Here is a 21,321-nt window from a genome sequence, read left to right as displayed (position 1 = left end):
GTAAATGGAGTCTAGTTGGTTCGGAGAGAACAGTACTGAACAGTGAACAGTATTTTCTCATTCTCCTGAAAAAGCTGTCTGACTCAAAGGTAAAGCAGAGAAAATATTCTAAATATAGGGAACATAAATACAGATTTTTCTTATGTGGCTCAAATACATTTTGCTGTTGACTCTGTCCAGACCAGCACATTGCTTTGCTTCCTACACCTGTACTCCTGCTACTTCTCCAAACTGGGGATGTGCCAACCTTCTACTGCAGCTAATACGCTAACTATGGATAAGTACCGCATACAACCCCACTTCAAATAATCTGAACTGTCCCTTTGAGTACAAGATAGATCTAAGAAGCGCAAACGCAGCCTGGTAATTTCCTTGACAACTTGTCACTAGCGAATGCTCTGTGTGAGTCTGATCAAGAAGTTAAGGCTGAGCGTGACAAAACAGACATTTAAGCAGAATACGACACAGAAAACCACTTCACAGGGGTCTGAAAGTGCTGAGTCCCATTGATATTTAATAGGTGTGGCATATCATTTTTACAAACTACAACTATATATGTGGATATCAACTGAATAAGGCACTTTTCCTTAAGAGGTGCACAGACTGAGTTAGTAACTTGTAGGAGAAGCTGCAGAGAGGCAACACAATGGACATCTATTGGTATCCATGGATACCAGAGGTGTTTTTGGACACACCGCGATGTCAACATGTGATGCTGTGTTCTCAAGGAATGCAGCTACCGTGTGGAAAAGCAGAGAGAGCACTCTGATGGGATTCAGTGGTTACACAGCGTAGCAGTCAGCAGCTGTGAATAAAACTCAAATACTTCTCTAAATTTGGGGCGAAGGCTCTCCGCATGCAGAGAAATGTACAAATGGGTGCAGCTAAGGCAGAACTCTGTAGCCTACTCGCCATAGTTGGGTCTTTGGGCTGTAGCCTAATGCCACCAGGTGACTAGGTTAAAAGGCGTGTTGATGGTGAGCAGCAGAAAACATGTAATCCTAAATGATAAAAGCCAAAACATGAATTTCTTACTGTTCGTGGTCATACAAAACAAGGTGATTATTCATCCATTATCTATTACTATTCAAGACTGAGTATTTATACAAGCATCTGATTTTTTTTTTGGCTGAATCATGAAAACATTTACAAAGACAAAGTTACAAAACAAAGCTTGTCAGTGCAATGCTCAATTTCCATGCCAAAAACTGAGGACTTTGGCTTAATGCACACTGTTTCAAGGCATTCTTTCAGCTAGCATATGGGCTAATCACAAATAATGAAGTGGTTTTTAAGTGGATCTAAATCTGTAAGAGCATATGCAATGGGAGGATAAATCACAACTCCAAGCATCCAGCATGCAATAAAGGAAAAAAACAACATAACATTCTCGACACTGACAAGCCGCTACGAGCAAAATGTACTGATAAACACTCCTTCATTTAGCCTTTCCTCAAGTTGAAACCAAGAAGATAAACAAAAACAGGACGTGGCTATGTACAGGAGGGACAAAAATGGGGCGGGGGGGGGATAAAAATCACACAGTTAGCAGCAAGCTAATTAGAGAACTTGACATGAGCTCTAACACAGCCACTTGTTGCAGTTCTGCACTTCATTCACAATCCTCTCCTTTACACGGCAACTTCAGAAATTAGAGGTGCAACACACATTTAACCAAACCAGCATTCAATCCAACATTTTTACCTCAATGCACTCTCTCTAATCGTTTTTAAATTAAAGCCCAATAGTTTTGCCTTTTCTTTAAAAAAAAAAAAAAGAAGAAGAAAAAAAAAGGGTCCACTCTTTATAGCACCTATCAACGGTCCAAAATTTCCTGCCAGCTCATTTTTCATGTTTTGAAATTGAACACAATTTACAACTGAGTTCTCAAACATAAATAGAGCAGGAGGAGGAAATTTGGGAGCAGCGTTGAGTGCTAACAGAGGACCTCTAAAGGGATAGTTTTGATTATCTGACATAGGTTTGTATGTTACCTGCAGTAGATGCTGGTCTGCATTCCACCAGTTTGGAGAAGCGGAGAGTAGCTGAGCAATGAACTGCTGAGTAGGACAACAAAAGGCTTTTTAGTCACGTTAAAAAGGGCCACCTAAAAAACAAAATCGGTGTGTACGCGCTATTTAAAATATTTTCACTTCTTTGCTTTTCTGACAGGAAACTGCTGCTGTATAAGCCAAATATTGCTCTCTCAAAACCAACCGAACACCACAGGCACAATCAGTAATGTCTGTCTGACAGCGAGGTAAAGCAATGAAAATATTCTAAATATACTGTAGACTTAAACTGAGGACAAAATACCTTTTGTTGCTGACCGTGTCCACAGCAGTTCATTGCTCAGCTTCTGCTCCTGTTGCTTATTAAAACCGTGGGTGTGCTGACCACCATCACACCGACTAACAATAAGAACCTCATACAGCCCAGCTTCAAAAAATCCAAACTATCCCTTTAAATTATTCATTTACACAAGGTCACCAGTGAGAAGACCATAGGTTTCATGCACTGAATAGTCCTTGACTTACAGGGAAAAACTTCAATCTTGTCTGATTAAGGCCCTCGAGTGACAACTATCTACTGTATTCTTCAACAATAAAAGACTCTTCAGCCCAGCTGGGATACTACGGTTCTCACCAATATCAGCACCGCGATACCGTTTCCTCCTCAGAAACAAAAACTAATGATAACACTCGGGCCTCAATCGAAAGAAAAGACTCGTCCTCCTCCTCCTCCTCTGCGTCTCTCTTTAAGTCATACTGGACATTAAAGGCACTTCACTGCTATCACTGTCACATCAAGAAGGTGCATGCCATTTTCTTTATCTCCCCATTTTCTATATTATCTACATTAATAAAACAAATGAATTATTCTACAATCTTTCATTTTGACCCTTTTTTGACAGAAATGGTGCCAAAGGGCCAGATAAGTTTTGATGTCGGTAAAGATCAGCTAGGATATTAAAGGATGGGAGGATGAACTTGTTACATGATTTATTGCATTGAGCTGCTCTACTGGCAGTTGGTTTTTGATATTTTTATAACTAGTTTTGGATGAAATACTTCCCCAGGGACGTCAAACGGCAGAAAACGCACAGCACTCAGGGAGACACCCAAAAATAAGACTGTTTACTAGAGGGTTTGCTATTTTTTCAGTCTGACGTCAGATGATTGGGTGTTGCTTTTATTCCCTTGTACTGTAAGTAACCCCGCCTCTTTTACATCAGCTGTAAACACTTACACATGATGCGTGGGGGGAGAGGGAACCTGCCCACTATTCAACAGGCTAAAAAGCAACACTGAATCATCAAATCCGTCATGTTGAGCTGTGAACTCAAACAGTGTTTCCAAATCAAGACGAATAAATGTTTAAATGCTACCACTTTGCAGCTGTACTACTCCGAAGCATCAACAGGAAAGCTACTCTGTATACATGAGTGATTCTTTAGTTCCAATGTGATGTATTAGTTGACAAATCACGAGGAGAGGGGTGGTACATAACACGATCCCCCTCAATTTGCTGGAAAATGGTCTTTGCAGGATGACTAACAGCAGGTGGTGGGAGTAGCAACCAGATGATGTAATCCATATGCTCAGGGCTTAAATGCCATTATCTCTACAGATCTACAGACTACAACGGCAGCGCTAATGCAGGTCTAAACATCAAAGATCTAGAAACACTTGCTTGAAAACACTGTTTGAGTCCGTCTTGGCGAGTGCATGCCGAGTGGGGAGTCTTCTCTGGAAGGTTCTAGTTGGTGGGGTGTACGTCAAGTGATGTGAATTCCAAATGTGCGGCTGCTTCAAAGGGTGTGGTAGTTGCGATCCTTGGACTTGCAGAATTTGTAGAGGAAGAAGATGACGGCCTGCAGGCCCAGGACGAGCACTATTCCACCGATGAAGCTTGCAGCGTCAAAGGTGTTCTTGTGAGGCTCAGATGAGGGGGTGACTGGTGTGGTATTTGTGCTGGTTCCAGCTGTGATGAATGACAGAGCCAAGGAAAATGGAGATGTATTGGAATTATTCTTGTATTTGTGCATCACACGACAGATTTAAACATGGCAGACTTTGTCACTTACCTGAAGTTGTGGATGGAGTAGCAGGGGTGGAGCTACTACCACTGTGAGTGGGGGCAGCCGTGGGGATAGTGGTTGCATTGCCTGTTATAGGGTCCCAGTAAGAACACATCCATCAGCCTTTATATCATTTGACATCATTAAAGGGATAGTTTGGATTATCTAAAGTGGGGATGTATGAGGTAATGCGCATATTAAGAATAATTTCATTGCTTTAGTTTGCTGTCAGACCGCCTTTTCTGAAGTGACACTGCTGATATATAAGCCAAATATTGTTCTTCCTTAAACCAACTAAACTCCATGGGCAAAATTGGTCATTTCACCCTGCAAAACAAGGGAGTTGCTGGTCCACTTTTGCCTCAGTCTGCAAGTTTGTTGTATCTTTTCAAGACACCAAACAAGCTAACAGCAACTCCTGTCCTCTACCACTTTTGCATATGGAGTTTGGTTGGTGCAGAGAGAATGATATTTGGTTCATATCCCATCCGGAAAGGCTGAAGGTAAAGGTAAAGCAGTAAAAAAATATTCTAAATATAGCATATACCTTAACTGATACAGATTTTTCTAAGTGGCTAAAATATGCATTTTGCGGATGACCCTGTCCAAAGCAGAATTGCTGCTTAGCTTCTGTGCTGGTGCCCCTCTCTGCTTCTCAAAACAGTGGGCATGCCAACCGCCATCTACTGTAGCTAATACACTGACACACCCCCAGATCAAATAATCAGAACTATACATTTACACTATTTAACTTCATTAAAGTTGTAATCCTTAAGATTTCAGCCCTGATTGATTTTCAGACACCCATGGTTTCTCATGGTATCCTACTATCGCAGACACTCCTTGAGCAGCTACCCTGTCAGAAATACAAACACTAGTGATTCTGTTTACAGTGCAGCCAAACAACAATGTTGTTTTAATAAAGACGTCAGTCAATAAGAATTACAACCACGACCTGATTTCATTCTGCATACAGGTGAGGAGTTTCCACACAACAGCAGGACACAGTAAAGTTTTACTATTAGTCGATATGATTAAACGTCATCCAAAAACATTTGCATGTATTAAAAGACATTTGAAGCAGTCTCATTCTTCAATAACCGAATCATATTTTAAATAGCATTGAAATGTGTGGCACTTTTCCCTGTGTATTATGAACACTGCACATTATCCTTCAAAATATGACAATAACTCACTAAATGCATTATCTTTTCAAAGCAAGCAGAATCACAGCATCCATGATTAGCTGCAGCTGTAGCAATCTGCTCTCCTTGCAAGTAAACGTTCACCTGCCAGTGCTGAATGTGGTAACGCTTTGCTCCTGTCAAGTGGTTGTATGCCAGTTTATTCAAACACAGCCTACATTAATAAAATATTAGTAAATAGTTCAACTGACTAGTATTTCTGATGCTGACTAGCAAGGGTAATGACATTTATTTGTTTAGCTGACTAATCGTGCACTGACGAAAAATGCTGTGTATTACTGCCATCTTGTCTTGGTTGTCTTTTGTGAAGCAGCAGCAGTGGGAAATGTTGGGTTTGCATTATCAGTAACACGATACAGCTCTGATGAGATCTACAGAGAGTAAACAGTGAGGCTGTTATCAATGAGATGAAATTAAAACATTAACACAGGCTACAGCCTTTCCTGTGAATCCCTCGGGCATGTGAAGGCGATCTGAATCCAGCACGGGAATGGCGGACTCCGCCACTAAAGCCCCCTTCCTACTGGACAAATCTGCAATCTGCATTCATTCTGGGTCAGAAGACTCCACACAGTTAAGACCGAGGGGGACAGGCTAATTTTTGCCCCTTTGCCTGTGCGATACTATGAGGATCTGTCATCTCCTTTGGTCACTTGTGCAACTTTTTTGTTGCAAATTCCATCCATCTCTGTTCAAGCAGCGCTCAAATATCGTTACAGTCGGGTCTGAGTTATCCATGTTTGAAAAAACTCACAAATATGCACTGATTTTGGTGTAAAAACTGTATAACATTCAAAACTACAATATAGAGAGATAATTGCAGATGTAAATACACTGAATGCCTGTTACTGAAAATGATTTCATGAAATTCTTAAGGATTATAACTTCAAGAGACCTCAATGAAACTATTAACAACTTCAAACCTTCTATACTAGACAACACAGATTACAGCAGGGAGGTAGCAGAGGTTTTTAGGGATTGGTTACCTGAGCTGTTAGAGGAGGCGGTGGTGACGACAGGGGCAGTGGCTGTAATGGGAGGGGGAGCAGTTGAAGAGGCAGTTGAAGCTTGGGCTGCTGTGGGAGTGGGCTCAGCTGGACAGGGAACCAACACCAAAGAAAGGGTGAAAGGGGGAAAAGCAAGAGACACCACCCAAAAAAAAAAAAAAAAAAAAAAATTAACAATAATCCCTTATCATTAGGACACAAACAAAGACAACAGATGAGAGACACCCAAAGTGCTGAGAATGATCATTAACTGACACCTCAGTTAGAGCATCAGTAGTCCCAAACAGAATCAGCAGGAAATTTGTATCCCAAACTTGGAGAAATGTGGGTTTTTTTATATACAAATCTATTGTCTGCTGATTCTCTTTGGGCCTAAAAGGGTATGTTAATACAAAATGTTAATTTCCAGTTTGATAATTAGAACCACAATGCTGTTAGACTTACCTGAGCAGCTAACATTGCTGCAGGTCTCGTTCTCTCCCATAAGGGTCATGTTGTGACAGCCCACAGACGCTGAAAGAGACAAAAGTGCCCTGAATTAAATGCCTGTTTCGTGCTTCACAGGAACTAAGTTTACCCAAGCTGTCAAAGCAGATTTCCGTTATGTGCTTCATTTTATTCATTTAAGTCCAATCTTGAGTTATTTTGAGCTGATGAGAGTGCAATAAGTTAGTTATCTCACTGAAGTCTTTTTACACAACTCACCAAGAGGAAGCCAAATAATCACTGACATCACTGTGTCCAAAACATAATGACTGACAGTTTTGATCTCAATGTTTTCATAACTCATGTTCACATAGAGCGCACACACAGCTGATTCTGATAATCTTTCTCTTACTCGTGTGATGCATACAGATAGTGAACCAACATAATGCGCAGTCAAAAGGGCAATTCTCTTTTTTTTATCTCCTCCACAGGAAGGTCAGAGCTGTTGCTCACACAAGCCCACATCCTGCAGTTGGGAGGATGGCGTACCCTCCATCCTGCTGCCCCCATCATAACACTTGTTTATCTTAAGTTGGACATGTCTGAAACCTGTTTGTTTTTAACTTTTTTATCGTATCAGCACACTATCTGTTGATATAAGATGACGAGTCACTGATAATTATGGCTGCATAAAACCGTCTCTGTCAAGCTACTGTGCAATAACATCATGACTCCAGCACACTATACATCCATATTAGAGCAATATTACATTTATTCCTGTGCAATAATTACATGCAAACCACTGCAACTTTTCTTGTGCAATAATACATATTCAAATGCATATTTTATTTTATGTTATTTATTCTTCTATTCAAGATTACCAGTGTTCTACTTACTTCTTATTCTACTTACTTTATAATTCTATTTTTATTTAATTTTTTTAACCAGTTATTCAGCTGTGGATGTTTACTTTCTGTCGTTGTTTTTGTTCTTGTGTATTTTTGTATATTTTTGTCTCTGTGTCTTTTTAATTGTGCTGATCAGGAGCAATGTTCCTAATTTTGTTGTGTTCTGTACAATTATAATAAAGCTTTTTTTTTTTTTGCAGTCTCTTCATTGTTTTAACACCTGCAGATAAAGATTAGGCTTCAGTTATATTATTAGTGTTAGTCTGCTTGTAGATGTAATAGATTGCAATAGATTTCAGGGGTGGCTTTGTTGGATTGTTCAGCATTTATCCAGATTTGTTGATGCTTAGCCTTTCAAAAAAACAACATTTTTACTGCAGCCAAAAAACAAAAACAAAAAACTGCTCTCATGCTTGCCGCACACAAAGGGAGCTACACATCTATATTAATGGGCAGTTTTATCTGCAAAGTAAATAGTAACTAAAAATGACAAATAAATGCATTTCACAAATAAAGTGGAGCACACATATAAAGCATAGGCACCTGAAAACTGTACTTCTGTACAGCACAACTGCTTGAGACTGCAGACATTTTGATTTGCTTTTTGTATGTTCAGCGTGCTGAGTCACAGTTTGATCATCTAGGTGTATTCTCATCATTGTTGTAAAATTGGATTATTAATTAACCATGACAGAGATGGACTTTGTTCCCCCATGAAGTCTTGCCCGTCCCAAATACTTGACAGAAGGTCAAGTTACAGACGTACCATAGCATTGATGCAGTTATTTAGTCATTTACATGAGGAGCATGATTTTTACTAATTTACAGACATCATTAACTACATCAAGAGGAAGTTCAACAAGTTAAAGCATCAGTTTATGTTTGTTTCTGCAGTGGTAAAACTCTGCCTGCCTGCGTCACAGTGAGGAAACCATGAGTCATGACTAACAGCAACTTGTGACTATAGATTCTTTTCACACCCAGTTATACGATACATTCACTTCACTGCTGTTGTTGTTCAGTACAAAACATTCACATAGCAGAAATTTCTGAGTTAATAAAATGGGTGCTTTTATTTCAAACTTGACTACAAATCAGAAGATTCTCAAGTGAATCAAATCTTTTAAGAAGCTGAAATCAGAGAATTTGTTTTCTTTAACAAATTACTCAGAATGATTAGTCGTTTATTAAAACAGTTGGAGATTCATTTAATAGTTGACAACAATTCGATGAGTCAACTAACTGGCGCAGCTCTGCAGTAATGAAATTAAGAAAAGCAGTAACAAATATCGAGCCAGGTCACTCTTTGCCTTCACTCGTCTCAGTCCTCTGTGGAATGCCACTTTACAGGTCCTGAAACTAAATGGGTCAAGTAATACGGAAGTGGAACATGCATTTCCCACAAATTTTCAATACTGGTTTGACAAAGTGAAAGCGGAGGCCATTAACGGCTGCTGACCTCACTGAATGAATTTGTGTCTACGAGCATATGGGGTCATATTCTTCCTGGAATACAGGAACATCATAAAGAGAACTACGTCCACTCAATAAAGTGCACCTGGTGTTGTAAAAGGCCTTCCTACACCTTCCACGCTTGTTATACTACAATCCACAGCAACCCAGCCTGATGACTCCCACCAGATGGCTCTCCATAAATTACGAAATTAAATACACGGCAACTTTAACAGTAAGGCTGCAGCCGTTGTTGGAAGCATCTTTTGGCTTTCTCCAAATAGGGTCAAGAATGACTCAGGAGTCTGTGTTACATTTTCCACAGCAGGACTGTGTTTTGTGGTTATGCATCTTTGTGCGCTGGTCTTGGATACGAGCATCTACCAAATAGCTGTCCTTTCTATTGTAATTATTAGTTTGTGAAACCCATAATGTGAAGTTTCTGTTGAAACTGTGTCACTTGGCTGTTAGTTCAATTATGTGGTTATAATGGAAACCAATCTGGTGGCTATTCTGTCAGGTGCCTGTTGTGGTCACTGAGCACTGACACTACTACTTCTCTTTAGTGTAATAAGAGCTGCAACAAACGATCATTTTCACTATCAATTAATCTGTTGATTATTTTCTTGATTAATCGATTAGTTGTTTGGTTCGTAAAATGTCAGAAATTGTGAAAAATGTTGATCAGTGTTTCCCAAAGCCCAACATGACGACCTCAAATGTCTTGTTTTTTCCAGAACCCAAAGATATTCAGTTTTCTGTCATAGAGGACTAAAGAAATCAGGAAATATTCACATTTAAGAAGCTGAAATAGGAAAACTGGGATATTTTTTTCTTAAGAAATTGACACAGAACGATTCATTGATCATCAAAATAGTTGGTGATTAATCTAAAAGTCACTTTATAATAAATAAATGTGTTATTGTTGCACCTCTAAATATAATAATAAACTTTATTTGCATAGCACCTATCATACAAGAAATTACATGCACCAAGTGCTTCACATAAAAAAAGACACTGAGTGAACTAAGGATCTTAATAATTAGGCCTAATCATTAATCATCTAACCAATTAAAACATATTAATCAATTATCAATAGTGTAGAATAAGAAAAATAAAACCCACTAGTTTAAATTAGATAAAATGAGAATAGAATAAATAGAATGCAGCTCTACATGGATAAAATCCACTTAATAATACCAGTTACATGAAGATAAAAATAAGAAAAAAAAAGACAAAATAAAATGTCAAAAATATCATAAGATGGAAAATAAACCCCACTGAATAATAACAATAAAATTAAAGTTAAAAATAATACTGGGTACTGTGCCCTCGAGTCATGCCTGCGACCTTTTCTGTGTGAAAGCAGCCCCTCTAATTTGCTGATTTAACAGAATAAAATAAGAATACTGCATTGCTTTTTAGCTATTAAGAGCCCAAATCCTACAGACAGTTAGGCAAACAATTATGTTATGTCGTTAACAATCAACAAACGGAGTCATTATATATTAAAAATTAAAGAAATAGGGGTCAATGAGTGTCTTTTCAGTTTGCTTCCATCAAAGCGGACGAACCTGATATTTACAACTACTTTACTGAATTCTCAAGCAATGTATCTCATTTGTCACTTTTCCTGCCATTGAGACAGTTAGTTTTTCTGTTTCGACAGTGCGTCCAGTGTGATCTTACTGTAATCCAATTACAATTACACTACTGCAGCAAAGCAGAATTGTCTATAATTTGATAAACCTTTTACTACGAGCTGAGAGAGTAGAAAACAGGTCGGGTTTAGCTCCACTTCCTACGTTACTTTATGCTGTTTTCAGAGTTCATTATTGGAAGGTAGGTCAGCTCAGTTTATGTGAATTATTAACATTAAAATGCTCTTTGCTTCCCGCAGTCTTTCAAGTGGGCGAACTGTTAAACCAAACTCCATTTTGAAAACAGGTGTTTTATGGGAGGGCCATAATTTTTCAACAGTAAAAACTTCAGTTACACCGTCAAAAAGACTTTCTGATTCATCTCGGCACACGGGTCATTTACTCAGCAGCATCATTAACTTAACTGTGATAAAGTGTTCGTACATGACTGACTGTGGGTCCCACAGTTTTCACACCATTTCCATCATCTCTGCAGATGGCCTACTGCCACAGATCTCTCTTTTACTGTCCTTCACTCGTTCGGGAGGCAAAGAAAATCAGGGGTTTATTTTACTGTCTGACGTGCAAAATTCGACACAGCCACTTTTAGGCACGATGGCAGTAGTTTTTTCAATTTGGTGCCTGCAATTTAACAGCGCTTGTTTTCACCCAACAGAGGAGGTGGTCGTTCTGATGACACATGCCTGCCCTCATGAAAAAAATAAGTCGTACCATGTATTTTAAACTCTAAAAGTGACACTTTTTAAAGCTGGAAACTTAATGACTCACTGCCTCTCTCACTGCGATTTAGTTCCATCAAAGATCAAGTCATTTTTAAAGTGTTGGCAGCATTATTTTTCACACTCTTTGTGTGATCTGACACTGCGGTCTGTGTACGTCGAACCATGTGGGAGGTGGGTTTTTTTCACTCTCCAGCAGGTCATAGGGCTGTTATCTCGCAGGCAGCTGTGAACATTAGGACTGACTCTCACCCTTTTTCCAAGATGGTGACATCATCATCACCACGAGGTGCATCCACAGAGGTGTGAATGAACATCTCAAGGCCCCTCTCTTACCACAGAAAACAGCCTCTTGGTTAAGAGCTCTCAACAAGCTTTGTCACAGCCTGCAGCCGGCACTTAAAGACGCTGCAGAGCTTGCGTGTACACGTGTTAAGTTTTTGAGCATTTAAACGCTGGCCTGCTGGGAAATGTGCCTCTGACGCCAAAAGCTTGTTTACACAAAATCCCTAAACCGAAGATAAATCTGGTAATGACAATGTGGTAGGCGGTGTTAGCTTGCTGCAACAGTGTGGTTATGCTTTGCTCCAGTGAAGCAATTTCAAACTGGCCAGAGCTGACCTTTCCGGGTTTTGCTGAGTTCATATCCAATAGGTGATCCATTCTACAGTTTGTAAAAGGCTTTAGCTATAGGCTTACTTATTGTGTGCTTGTGTGGTAAGCTGTCAATACAATTGTGCCTCTCCAATATGCTGTGTAGTAAGCTGGAGTGAGTTCTTCGCTCTGGTGTCAGAAATCAGCAAAGAAGAAACACATTTCCTGACAAGAACAAGATAAAAACAGCAGAACCCTGAAACCTTTAGTAATGAGTCAGTTTCTTGTTTACATTAAGATCTGATGACAAAGGGAAAAACTAACTTCAAATCAAATCTTTTTTACAATAAAAACAGATTCCACCTGTCAGTTGCTTTGTTTTGTTCAGTTCCTGGATACCCGAGATTATGATCATGTTATTTTCAACAGACATTTAAAAACTGAACTAAGATCGCTTAATATTGCGGTTAAACATAATTTAGGACTACACCAAATTCTTTTTGTTTGTTTTAAAAGCTCTGTCAAAAGGCATTTCCTCGTTTCTGACTCTGGAAAAGTAGAAGCAACAGTAAAATTTCCCAAATCTACTTTATGTCTGAATTTCTTGTGAGTTCCTGTGAGTAAAATTATTGATTTCACCTTTAGAATTTTATCTGGTTTGGAGAGAGTGAAATTTTACTTCCATGACGGCAGCTTCCTGTCAGGAAAGGCCGTGCATCAGCAAGGTAAAGCAGCGGAAAATACTCCAAATACAGTGCACACTTAAACAGAAAGCTTCGGTGTTGGCACTCCTCTCTGCTTCTCCAAATTATCCCTTTAAAACATTTGAAAAATACAACAAATTCAATTAGAGAACAGATTTTGATGCGTTTGTGTCTGTGGGTATTAAATTGTTATTTCCTCGTGTGCGTTCAGTACAGCTTTCTCCCACAGGAAACCACCTTGTCTTCCTTGTCTCTGAAATGAGACACATAACTGTCATCCCACCTGTCCTGTTCCACCACTTAATGAATCATTAAGTCATGTATTATTATTGGTCCACTTAACATTCAGAGACAAAGCAGGAGGAGGGTGTGGGATCAACAAATCTCCATACAACCTCTCCTCATTGGTGAAGTTGTCAAACAGGTCAGCTCCCATGAGAGGTAAAATACCTGAGCCTGTCCTACAAAAGCAAACCGTTTACTGATGTTGAAAGCTGAACTGTCAAGTAATAGGGTTAAGATTACACAGAAAAGTTACAGTATCTTCCATTCTTTGAGCCTAATGACAACTGAAATGTAAGATGAGATAGATCAGAGTGTACTCCCACCCTTAACTGGACCCGAGGCATATATTATGAGAACAACAAGGCACATGAAACTTATCTTTTATCCTATCTGCGCACTCTTTCCTCTGACTCGTGCCTTTATCCCCTCCATCCCTCTGTTCCCCAGCGTGAGGATATTGCAGGCTTCCTGCCACACATCCCCTCGCTTCCTCTCCTGTTCATCTTCTTCACAATCACCAGGGACCTGTGTGCGCCTCACTGCACATACTGAACTCGAGCCAACACTGGAGCAAGGCCCCTCTAGGGCGATACATCAACAATCACAATACACCAACAGGGTTCAGGTTTTGGCCAGAGTCTTAACCTCACCAAACACTTAAGCAGAGGAAAGCTTTCAAGCCGATAATCAGGATTTATCACACTTTTTCCCATATCAGTTGAATGGAACTGCATGACAAACCTGATGATTGCGCTGACTGATCTGCATTTTACCCATAAAACCCGCAACATCATTTCTGTTCACAGGTAACGAAAAGATAAACAACTCCTCTCCTGACACAAAACCACAAACCAGCGATTGGAGAGCCTGTTGGTTGACTGAGGAAGCAATCAGTCATGCAGTTTTGTTATGGTAACTCCTTTTCACTGAATGATGCATATTTCTAATCAACCAGTAAAGACTTCCAAATTAGGCTGAAAAATACCACTGCGGCAGCATATTTGTCCACATCGACACTTTAGTGCAGAAGTCAGGGAGATTTCTTGGAGCACTCGTATTAAGACATGCATTTCCATTAGCATAATTAAATTACAGAACAGCAATACAGAGATTTAGACAAACTACAATCAGAACTAAAAGTGAGACTTTGACATTTTTTTTTTTTTAGAGAGAACAACTAGTTTTACTTCACTTGCCCTATAAAACTTCTACAGTGCAGGGCTCAACAATAAGGACTGCATACTTCATCTATTTTGACAATCTATTAATAGTAACAAGTAATTTGTCATGCACAAACCGTTTTCAGCCTCTCAAATATGGAAATCTCCTGCTTGCTTATGTTCATTATCGTATTAAACGGAATATCTTTGGGTTTTGGACTGAAAAACAAGAGATTTTAAGAAATGACACAGAAATTTTTCACTACTTTCTGACATTTTATAGATGTTACAGTCCTAGATTAAACATAATTAACTCTTTGTTGTTGTCTAATAACCGCTCATAAATAAAACTATAAGCATACAGGCAAATAAAAATTTATTTCAAGCAAAGCAGATTTCTCGTCCACTTGCCTGACCAGGGAAATGAAAACAACAACAACAAAAGTAACATTAGACCCTGCAATTACTTTGTTGTGTCTATGCAATCACCCACACAATTAAATTCAATCCCTCGTGCTCTGATATCAAGAGATGTAACTCTCCATCTATTTAGATTGATATATTGATTTAATAATCAATGATGAATAGCAACACTGCGAAGTGAAAACATTGATATTTTTCCTCTTTATCCATTTAGTCAGTTTTGGCGTGAGCTGCTGTGCTCTGGAGATGTCAGCTATAGAGAGGTCTGTCTTCTCTCTGATATAATGGCACAAGATGGCACTTGGCTTGTGGTGCTCAAAGCACCAAAAAAAAAAAAAAATACAGGGAGTAGTTCTAGTAGATTCTACCAAAGAAAGAAAATAGTTCCTACATGAAACTGCTCACACCAAAGCCTGTGAATTATCTTGAGTAACCGGGTCATGATTTCTGGAGTGAGACATTACTACTATTTCAGATGTATTTTTTTTGGCACTTTGAGCACCACAAGCCAATCTAGTTCCATTATATTTAAGAAAAGGCAGACAGCTCTATGACTGATATCTCCAAAACTCTGCAACTCACACCAAAAATATTTAGAGGGATGAATGAAAATGTGTTTTTGACTTTAGGGTGAACTGTTCCTTTAAGCTTATATTATGGTGACTAGCAAGAAACTATTGTCTATGAACCTAGACAGTTATTATTGAGCCAGATTTTATAGTTTGTTAAATATTCTTGTTGTTAAGCACCATTTTATGAGTTTTAGTGGAGTCACTTTGAGCAACTTTACTGTGCTAAACTGCTTATAATTATTTACTGTGTTGTTTTTTTCTTTTATGACCAAAAGCAGAAAAGAAAGGGGTGGCAGCTTCTTCTCTAACTTGTATCAAATGGACATATGATATCATCTCATATCGATTTCAGGCCCTTTGAATGAATCAAATTGAAATCATATCATGACAGACTTTGTGATATCAGCAAATATAGTTTAGTTGCCCAAAGAATTGATAAAATGTCACATCATGATTAAACTTGTGATTTACACCCCTAATGGGGCCGTGTGCCAGTAATTTACTCCCAAACCAGCCTGTCCAGATCCACAGCGTTGGGATAGTGTTGCCAGATGATTACGATGCAGCTCTGGCTTCGGGGAAATTGATATGACATCATCTAAAAGTCAGCATCCACTGCCACACATTCTCTCCATACCCTGGCATCATGTGTCCAATCAGTCCAGCTGTCTGGACAATTTAGGACACACAAAGACCAACCTGTGCCTCTCGCTCCACAACCTGCCTCCACACATTTAAGACATTTTACACTCACATGTGCAATTAAGCCACTGGCAGTCAGTAGTGGTTCCACATGAATCACATGACAGACCGGAACATCCATCTGCAAAGAAATCAGAATAAATCAGATTTAGTCATGGCAGTTTTTAAATAACTGTAACTTCCTGCATGTGATAGAAAATGAAACTGCGGCTTGCCAGATGTGGCTATAAAATAGGTCTGCTAAAAATTGTCAAATTTTCAATAATAAATCTGAAGCAGAAAAGATGACTGGTTTCTCTGTAAACTGCAGACAAAGAATGTGTAAAGTTCTCTCGCATAACGAAGGAATAAAACAATATAAAGAGGAAGATAATCAAGGCACTCAAAATGCGTGGTAACAGAAACGGAAAGATGAAGAAGTCTTTATTGTAGTTGCTAAATCACTTAAAATGCCAACATGTTTCGACCACTGCAGGTTTTTGTCAACACTTTGAACAAACATAGTTGTAAACACACCTATATAGTAGAACAAGCCAATGGGAGGTACAGCCCAGATAAACATGCTGCATAGTTTTTGTTTTCCAGTTCTGTAAACATAATTGAAACATTAATTTCCAAAGACAATTCATACCATTTTTTTTGACCACTTAGGTCATGGCTACTTTCATTTTACTTAAAGGACCAGTGTGTGGGATTTAATCTTGCTTATCTGCCAAGCGTGTATGAGAAACTACGGTGGCCCTTGTGAAGCTAAACTCATAAACAAAAGTCCACTGCTCTGAAAATACACACCGGAGTTCGAGTTCAGTGACTACCTGCCAGAATCCATTAACATATTGCTCAATTTAAGCATTACAGCCATCTACTTCTTCTAAAAGATTATTAATGATTTCTTATTACTCATAAACAGACACTAACTCATTTGGTGAACATTCAGCATTAATTTTAACTTTAATAAATGTGAAGTGGGAAAACAAAACAGTTGGTCTGGCCCAGAATGGAAATTTCAAAGGACACTGCGATTGTAGCGATGATGTCAGAAAAGCCAGTATTTCAACTTAGCAATGTTTCCTTAATCTCTGATTACACATCATGGTCATTTTATGATTTAGTACAGCAAATACATTACATATTTCCTCTTTAAAGCTACTACAAGCAGTCTTTCACTGGTTATGAAACAGACTCAGCTTATCACTGATGTCTCTACATGACTTTACGAGACCTTCTGCGATTAGATCTATTAGTCTGTTTCTGTGTAGTTATTCTTAATGCCTGCCACAGAGTTGGATTCTCTGAAATCAGATGAAATAAGCTTGTGTTTACATTTACCCAGACATTACAGAGAGTCGTATATTAGCCAGTTAAAACGAAGCAGGAGATTTTTATTTAGATTTTTTTTAGGCCTCTTGATGGCTTTATCGATAGGACAGCTGAATATATGACAGGAAAGCGGGTGACAGTTGGGGGAGATGATATGCAACAAAGGGATGCATGCGGGAGTTGAACCCACAGCTGCTGCAGAGGACTCAAAGCCTCAATACATGGGGTGCATGCTCTACCGACCGAGCAACCAGGCCACCGATAATTTTATTTCTGACATTTTACTTTGACACACCAGATGGTAAGTGGTCCTTAGAAACTGTTTGGAAAAGGGCAGGTGCTTTCAAAAAACACCTGGCAGGTGATTAGATGAACCATCTGTATATCGCGTCTAACACGGGCTTCCTTCAACCAGCCAGATCAAACTCTTGCCGAAGTCGGTCAGGAGAGAGCGAAAACATCTCTTCCATTGAGAAAAGTCTCAGCTCCAATCTCTTCTTTCAATGAAGAAATGCTCTGCAGTTCTGATGTAATTGATGCTATCCCAGTACATGTGATAACCTTTTCAGGAGCTGCCATTGTTTGTTTGAGACAAGATGCTTCCATGGACACCTCTCGCTGTTGTCACACCTAAAACCCCACACGTAGCTGCCAATGGTCCCTCTTAGGAAGCTGATTGGCTACAACACTTTTGGTGTTGACACAAATGGATAACTTGAAGCCTGGCAGGATGGATTCTCGCATGATTTTGTGAATCCAGCTGTCTTGCAAGGTAAATACTCTGGTTATTACGATGGACACAATACCGCTTTTGTCCAAAAGGGCCCATAAATAAACAAAATATTAAAAGGTCCTTATAGTAGCTTTAAAGGACAAGTTCAGTTATTATCTACTCACCCTCATACTGATTTAAGGTTTGGTTTTTTTTTGGTCTGCAAAACACTGCTGGAGTTTCAGAATCTCCCAAACAATGTAAGTGAATGGTGGCCAGTTATCAAACATAAAAAAAAAAGGATAAAAACATAAAATGTCTCTACATACTGCTCATCTAGTGTAATCCAAGTCTCCTAAAATCCCAATATGCCAAGCTGACATTGCGAGACAGTCATTTACACCATGTTTTTAGCCCAAATCGTCACTATAGATGTCTAGCTTGGAGCTTCGTTCACACAAGTGAACAGCATATCAGGGCTTTAGGAGACTTGGATTACACCAGACAAGCAATACGGAGGAATTTAATGTTTGTTTTGTTTTTTTTCTTCATGTTTGAAAACTGGTCACTATTCGCTTACACAGTTTGGCAGATTCTGTGAAACAACAGCAGTCGTTTGTGGTCTGAAAAACTAAACCTGACCTTCAATCGGCATGAGGGTGGGAAGATGATGACAGGATTTTCATTTTTGGGTGAACTATGCCTTTAAGTTGAAAGGAAAACAAAGTGTATACAAACAAAAACTGCTCAATACATCAGATTTACTATTTAATAACGCACATTTTTAAGTCATCAGTTTTATTTTTTATTTTTTGTTATGTTAGATCCCTAGTCTTTCAACAGAAGTTTCAAATCTGTTAAGTACAAACAAACAGAGCAGGGCAGTACAGTGCAATGAATGTTAAAATGTGACACAACACAGAGGCTGTTGCATAACAGGCTGATCTGGTCCCTGGTACCTGATCAACTGGGTTACACCAGTCCTGCTCCTGCTGTGCCCTCTCACAAGCCATACTGTTATGAGAAGAAATATCACAGTTACACCAGTCTAATTTAATCTCAGGTCACACAGCTCGCTAGCAGGCTAAAGCGTTAGCTGCTCCTGACAACTTGTGTCCCTTTGGCCAGCGTGGACATAAAAACTGACAAGTTGCCAAAAGGGAATTTTGAGTATTTATTTCATGTAAACCGATACAAGATGGGTGACACCGCCAGGCTAATAAAACAGACATCTAATGGACCCTGTGGTGACCGAAAATGGAGGCACGGAGGTAGATATAACCCAGCTAACCGTGGATGTCTTCACCGAGCTAACCCAAGGAGGTACACGGCAGCAGAAGCGGGCTGTGTGTTAGCTGTTAGCTAGCCGTTAGCTCAACACTGAGAGGTCGCAAACTTACCTGACTCTGCTGCGGCTGATGCTCCAACCAGAGCTACAACTACAGCGAAAAACACCACCTTCAGGTACATGACTGATGCCAACTTATTAGTCTATCTGCTCGGCGGGTGAAGGGTATCTTCGTGGAAACGTCGAGAATGACACTTCAGAGATTTCACGGCTTCCTCCTCTCGTCTTCTTGCGTCTGTGGTCGCTGCTGCTGCTGCTCGGGAGCTCCTCACTTCCTATTTGACAGGTCATGTGGCACTTTTTACTGGGAGGGACTGTGAGAAAAAAAAAAAAACCACTGCTAACACAGGAAAGCCGAGAAAAAGAAAGAGACAGGTTTCTTTTTTAGAATACGAACCGCTGCTGGGTTTCGTTTCTGCTTCTTAGAGCCACATGAGACGCAAAAATTCCAGGTAACAAAGTACACCTGTGAGGAAACACTGAATATTAGTACGCTAAAAATAACCTCTCATATTTATATTTTTGCCCCGGGGCATGCATACACCATGACCCCCTATGGCAATAATGATATAATTATAATAATGTTATTTATTATGGTTAGTGCTCAACATTTTTAGGGCATGCAATTTAACATACTAATATTATTACATGGCTTTGTTGCTATAGACACAGTTAACCTGCAATAAGCAGGTTGTTATTGTGAAATAAATCCCAACAGGATGATGCAGGATAATGAGATGCTCACTGTACATTATCACACTTATTACATCATGGTTACTTACCCAAAATATATGCATGAATAAATAAATAAATAACTTGGCAAAAAAGGCTCACATTTATGTTTGTAAAATAATAGAGTTAGATAAAAGCTAAAAAGACAGCTTAAGAGCTTAATCAGTACAACAATCTGGATAACATGTCAGGATACAGGGTGCATTTTAATACCAGGTATAAAGGGGGTGATAAAGAACAACCAGACACAAGAACAGCTTCTTCCCACAGGCCATCGCTCTGATGAACAGTTTAACTAGTCCCTCTAACACCGAAACATCCACTTACGTCCATTATAGATTTTTTTTTTTAAATAACAGATTTTTCAGTTTAAATGCACCGTCCTGTTTTTAACATGTGAATACCATTATGAACTGTCACTTTAAATATAAATCCTGTATACTGTTTACTGCATACATGCCTACACTAAACATAATCATCCACTCCATGTATATCCATTTCTTTACATTTTTTATAATGTTTACAACTTAAAAACACTTCATTGGTACAGAGTTTTGGATCGATGGATAAACTGAAGTCAAATTTCTTTTACGTGTGAAGAATTTAAAGAATGAGAGAAACAAAATGGTAATTCAATTTGATTAACAATTTATCTGTATGTGACTTTAAATCAGATAAAAGTGCAGGCTCTTCCACATGGCAGGGGCCATCGTCGGCCCCCAGTTTCACTTTTATGATTCTGAGCAGTAATCACTGATCACAAATGCATTTTGGACAGGTGAAATTGATCTTTCAACTGCTTGCTGTATCTCTGCATCTCACACTTGAATTCATATCCAAATTTGCTTACTGACTTGATCGAAAATACATCTGTCCAGCAATACATTACACACTGAATGTTAAAAGCAAATATTTTCATTTCAGCCCACCTTATTTTCAGCGTTGTGTTTGTATTTCAGTAACTGCACAGGTTTTATTTGGGCTGCTTTAAAATTAGTGACTATTATAAATATGGTTGGTTCTACCTTTAAGCGTTTTCTGAATAAATATTAAATGTAATTTGAACAAAAAAGAAATAGAGAAACCATTATAAAAGTATAATAATATTCCTCTCACATACACAGATTAATTGATGTGGAGCCCCTTGAGAATAATTAAATGTTTGTTGACAAAGACACGAAGACACAATTGTTTTTTTGAGTCATGCACATTATAAACACATTATCTGAGTCATGCACATTACAAACAGAATGGCAAATTACAAATTCATGCAAATCAAAGCTAAATACTTGTTTGCGATGCAAAATTGG

General features: G+C 38.9%; 1 protein-coding gene across 2 annotated transcripts; it reads right to left on the bottom strand.

Annotated features, from left to right (window-relative positions):
- Positions 1-2,516: 2,516 nt before the first annotated feature.
- Positions 2,517-19,901, bottom strand: cd164 (CD164 molecule, sialomucin). Of its 2 annotated transcripts, XM_084737453.1 has the most exons (6): positions 19,332-19,891; positions 15,952-16,020; positions 6,738-6,806; positions 6,273-6,380; positions 4,088-4,168; positions 2,517-3,984 (listed from the first exon to the last, which is right to left on the bottom strand). In XM_084737453.1, exons 1-6 carry the CDS (start codon positions 19,399-19,401, stop codon positions 3,812-3,814), a joined length of 570 nt encoding a protein of 189 aa, XP_084593579.1. In that variant the 5' UTR covers positions 19,402-19,891; the 3' UTR covers positions 2,517-3,811. The 2 variants fall into 2 exon arrangements, with proteins under 2 accessions (XP_084593579.1, XP_084593580.1); XM_084737454.1 differs by lacking the exon at positions 6,273-6,380 and having other exon boundaries at positions 19,332-19,901.
- Positions 19,902-21,321: the final 1,420 nt, after the last annotated feature.

This window comes from Lutjanus erythropterus, chromosome 15 (assembly GCF_056507025.1).
Source record: "Lutjanus erythropterus isolate fLutEry1 chromosome 15, fLutEry1.hap2, whole genome shotgun sequence".
Classification (NCBI taxonomy): Eukaryota; Metazoa; Chordata; class Actinopteri; order Lutjaniformes; family Lutjanidae; genus Lutjanus; species Lutjanus erythropterus.
This window is presented reverse-complemented; position numbering and strand designations above follow the sequence as displayed.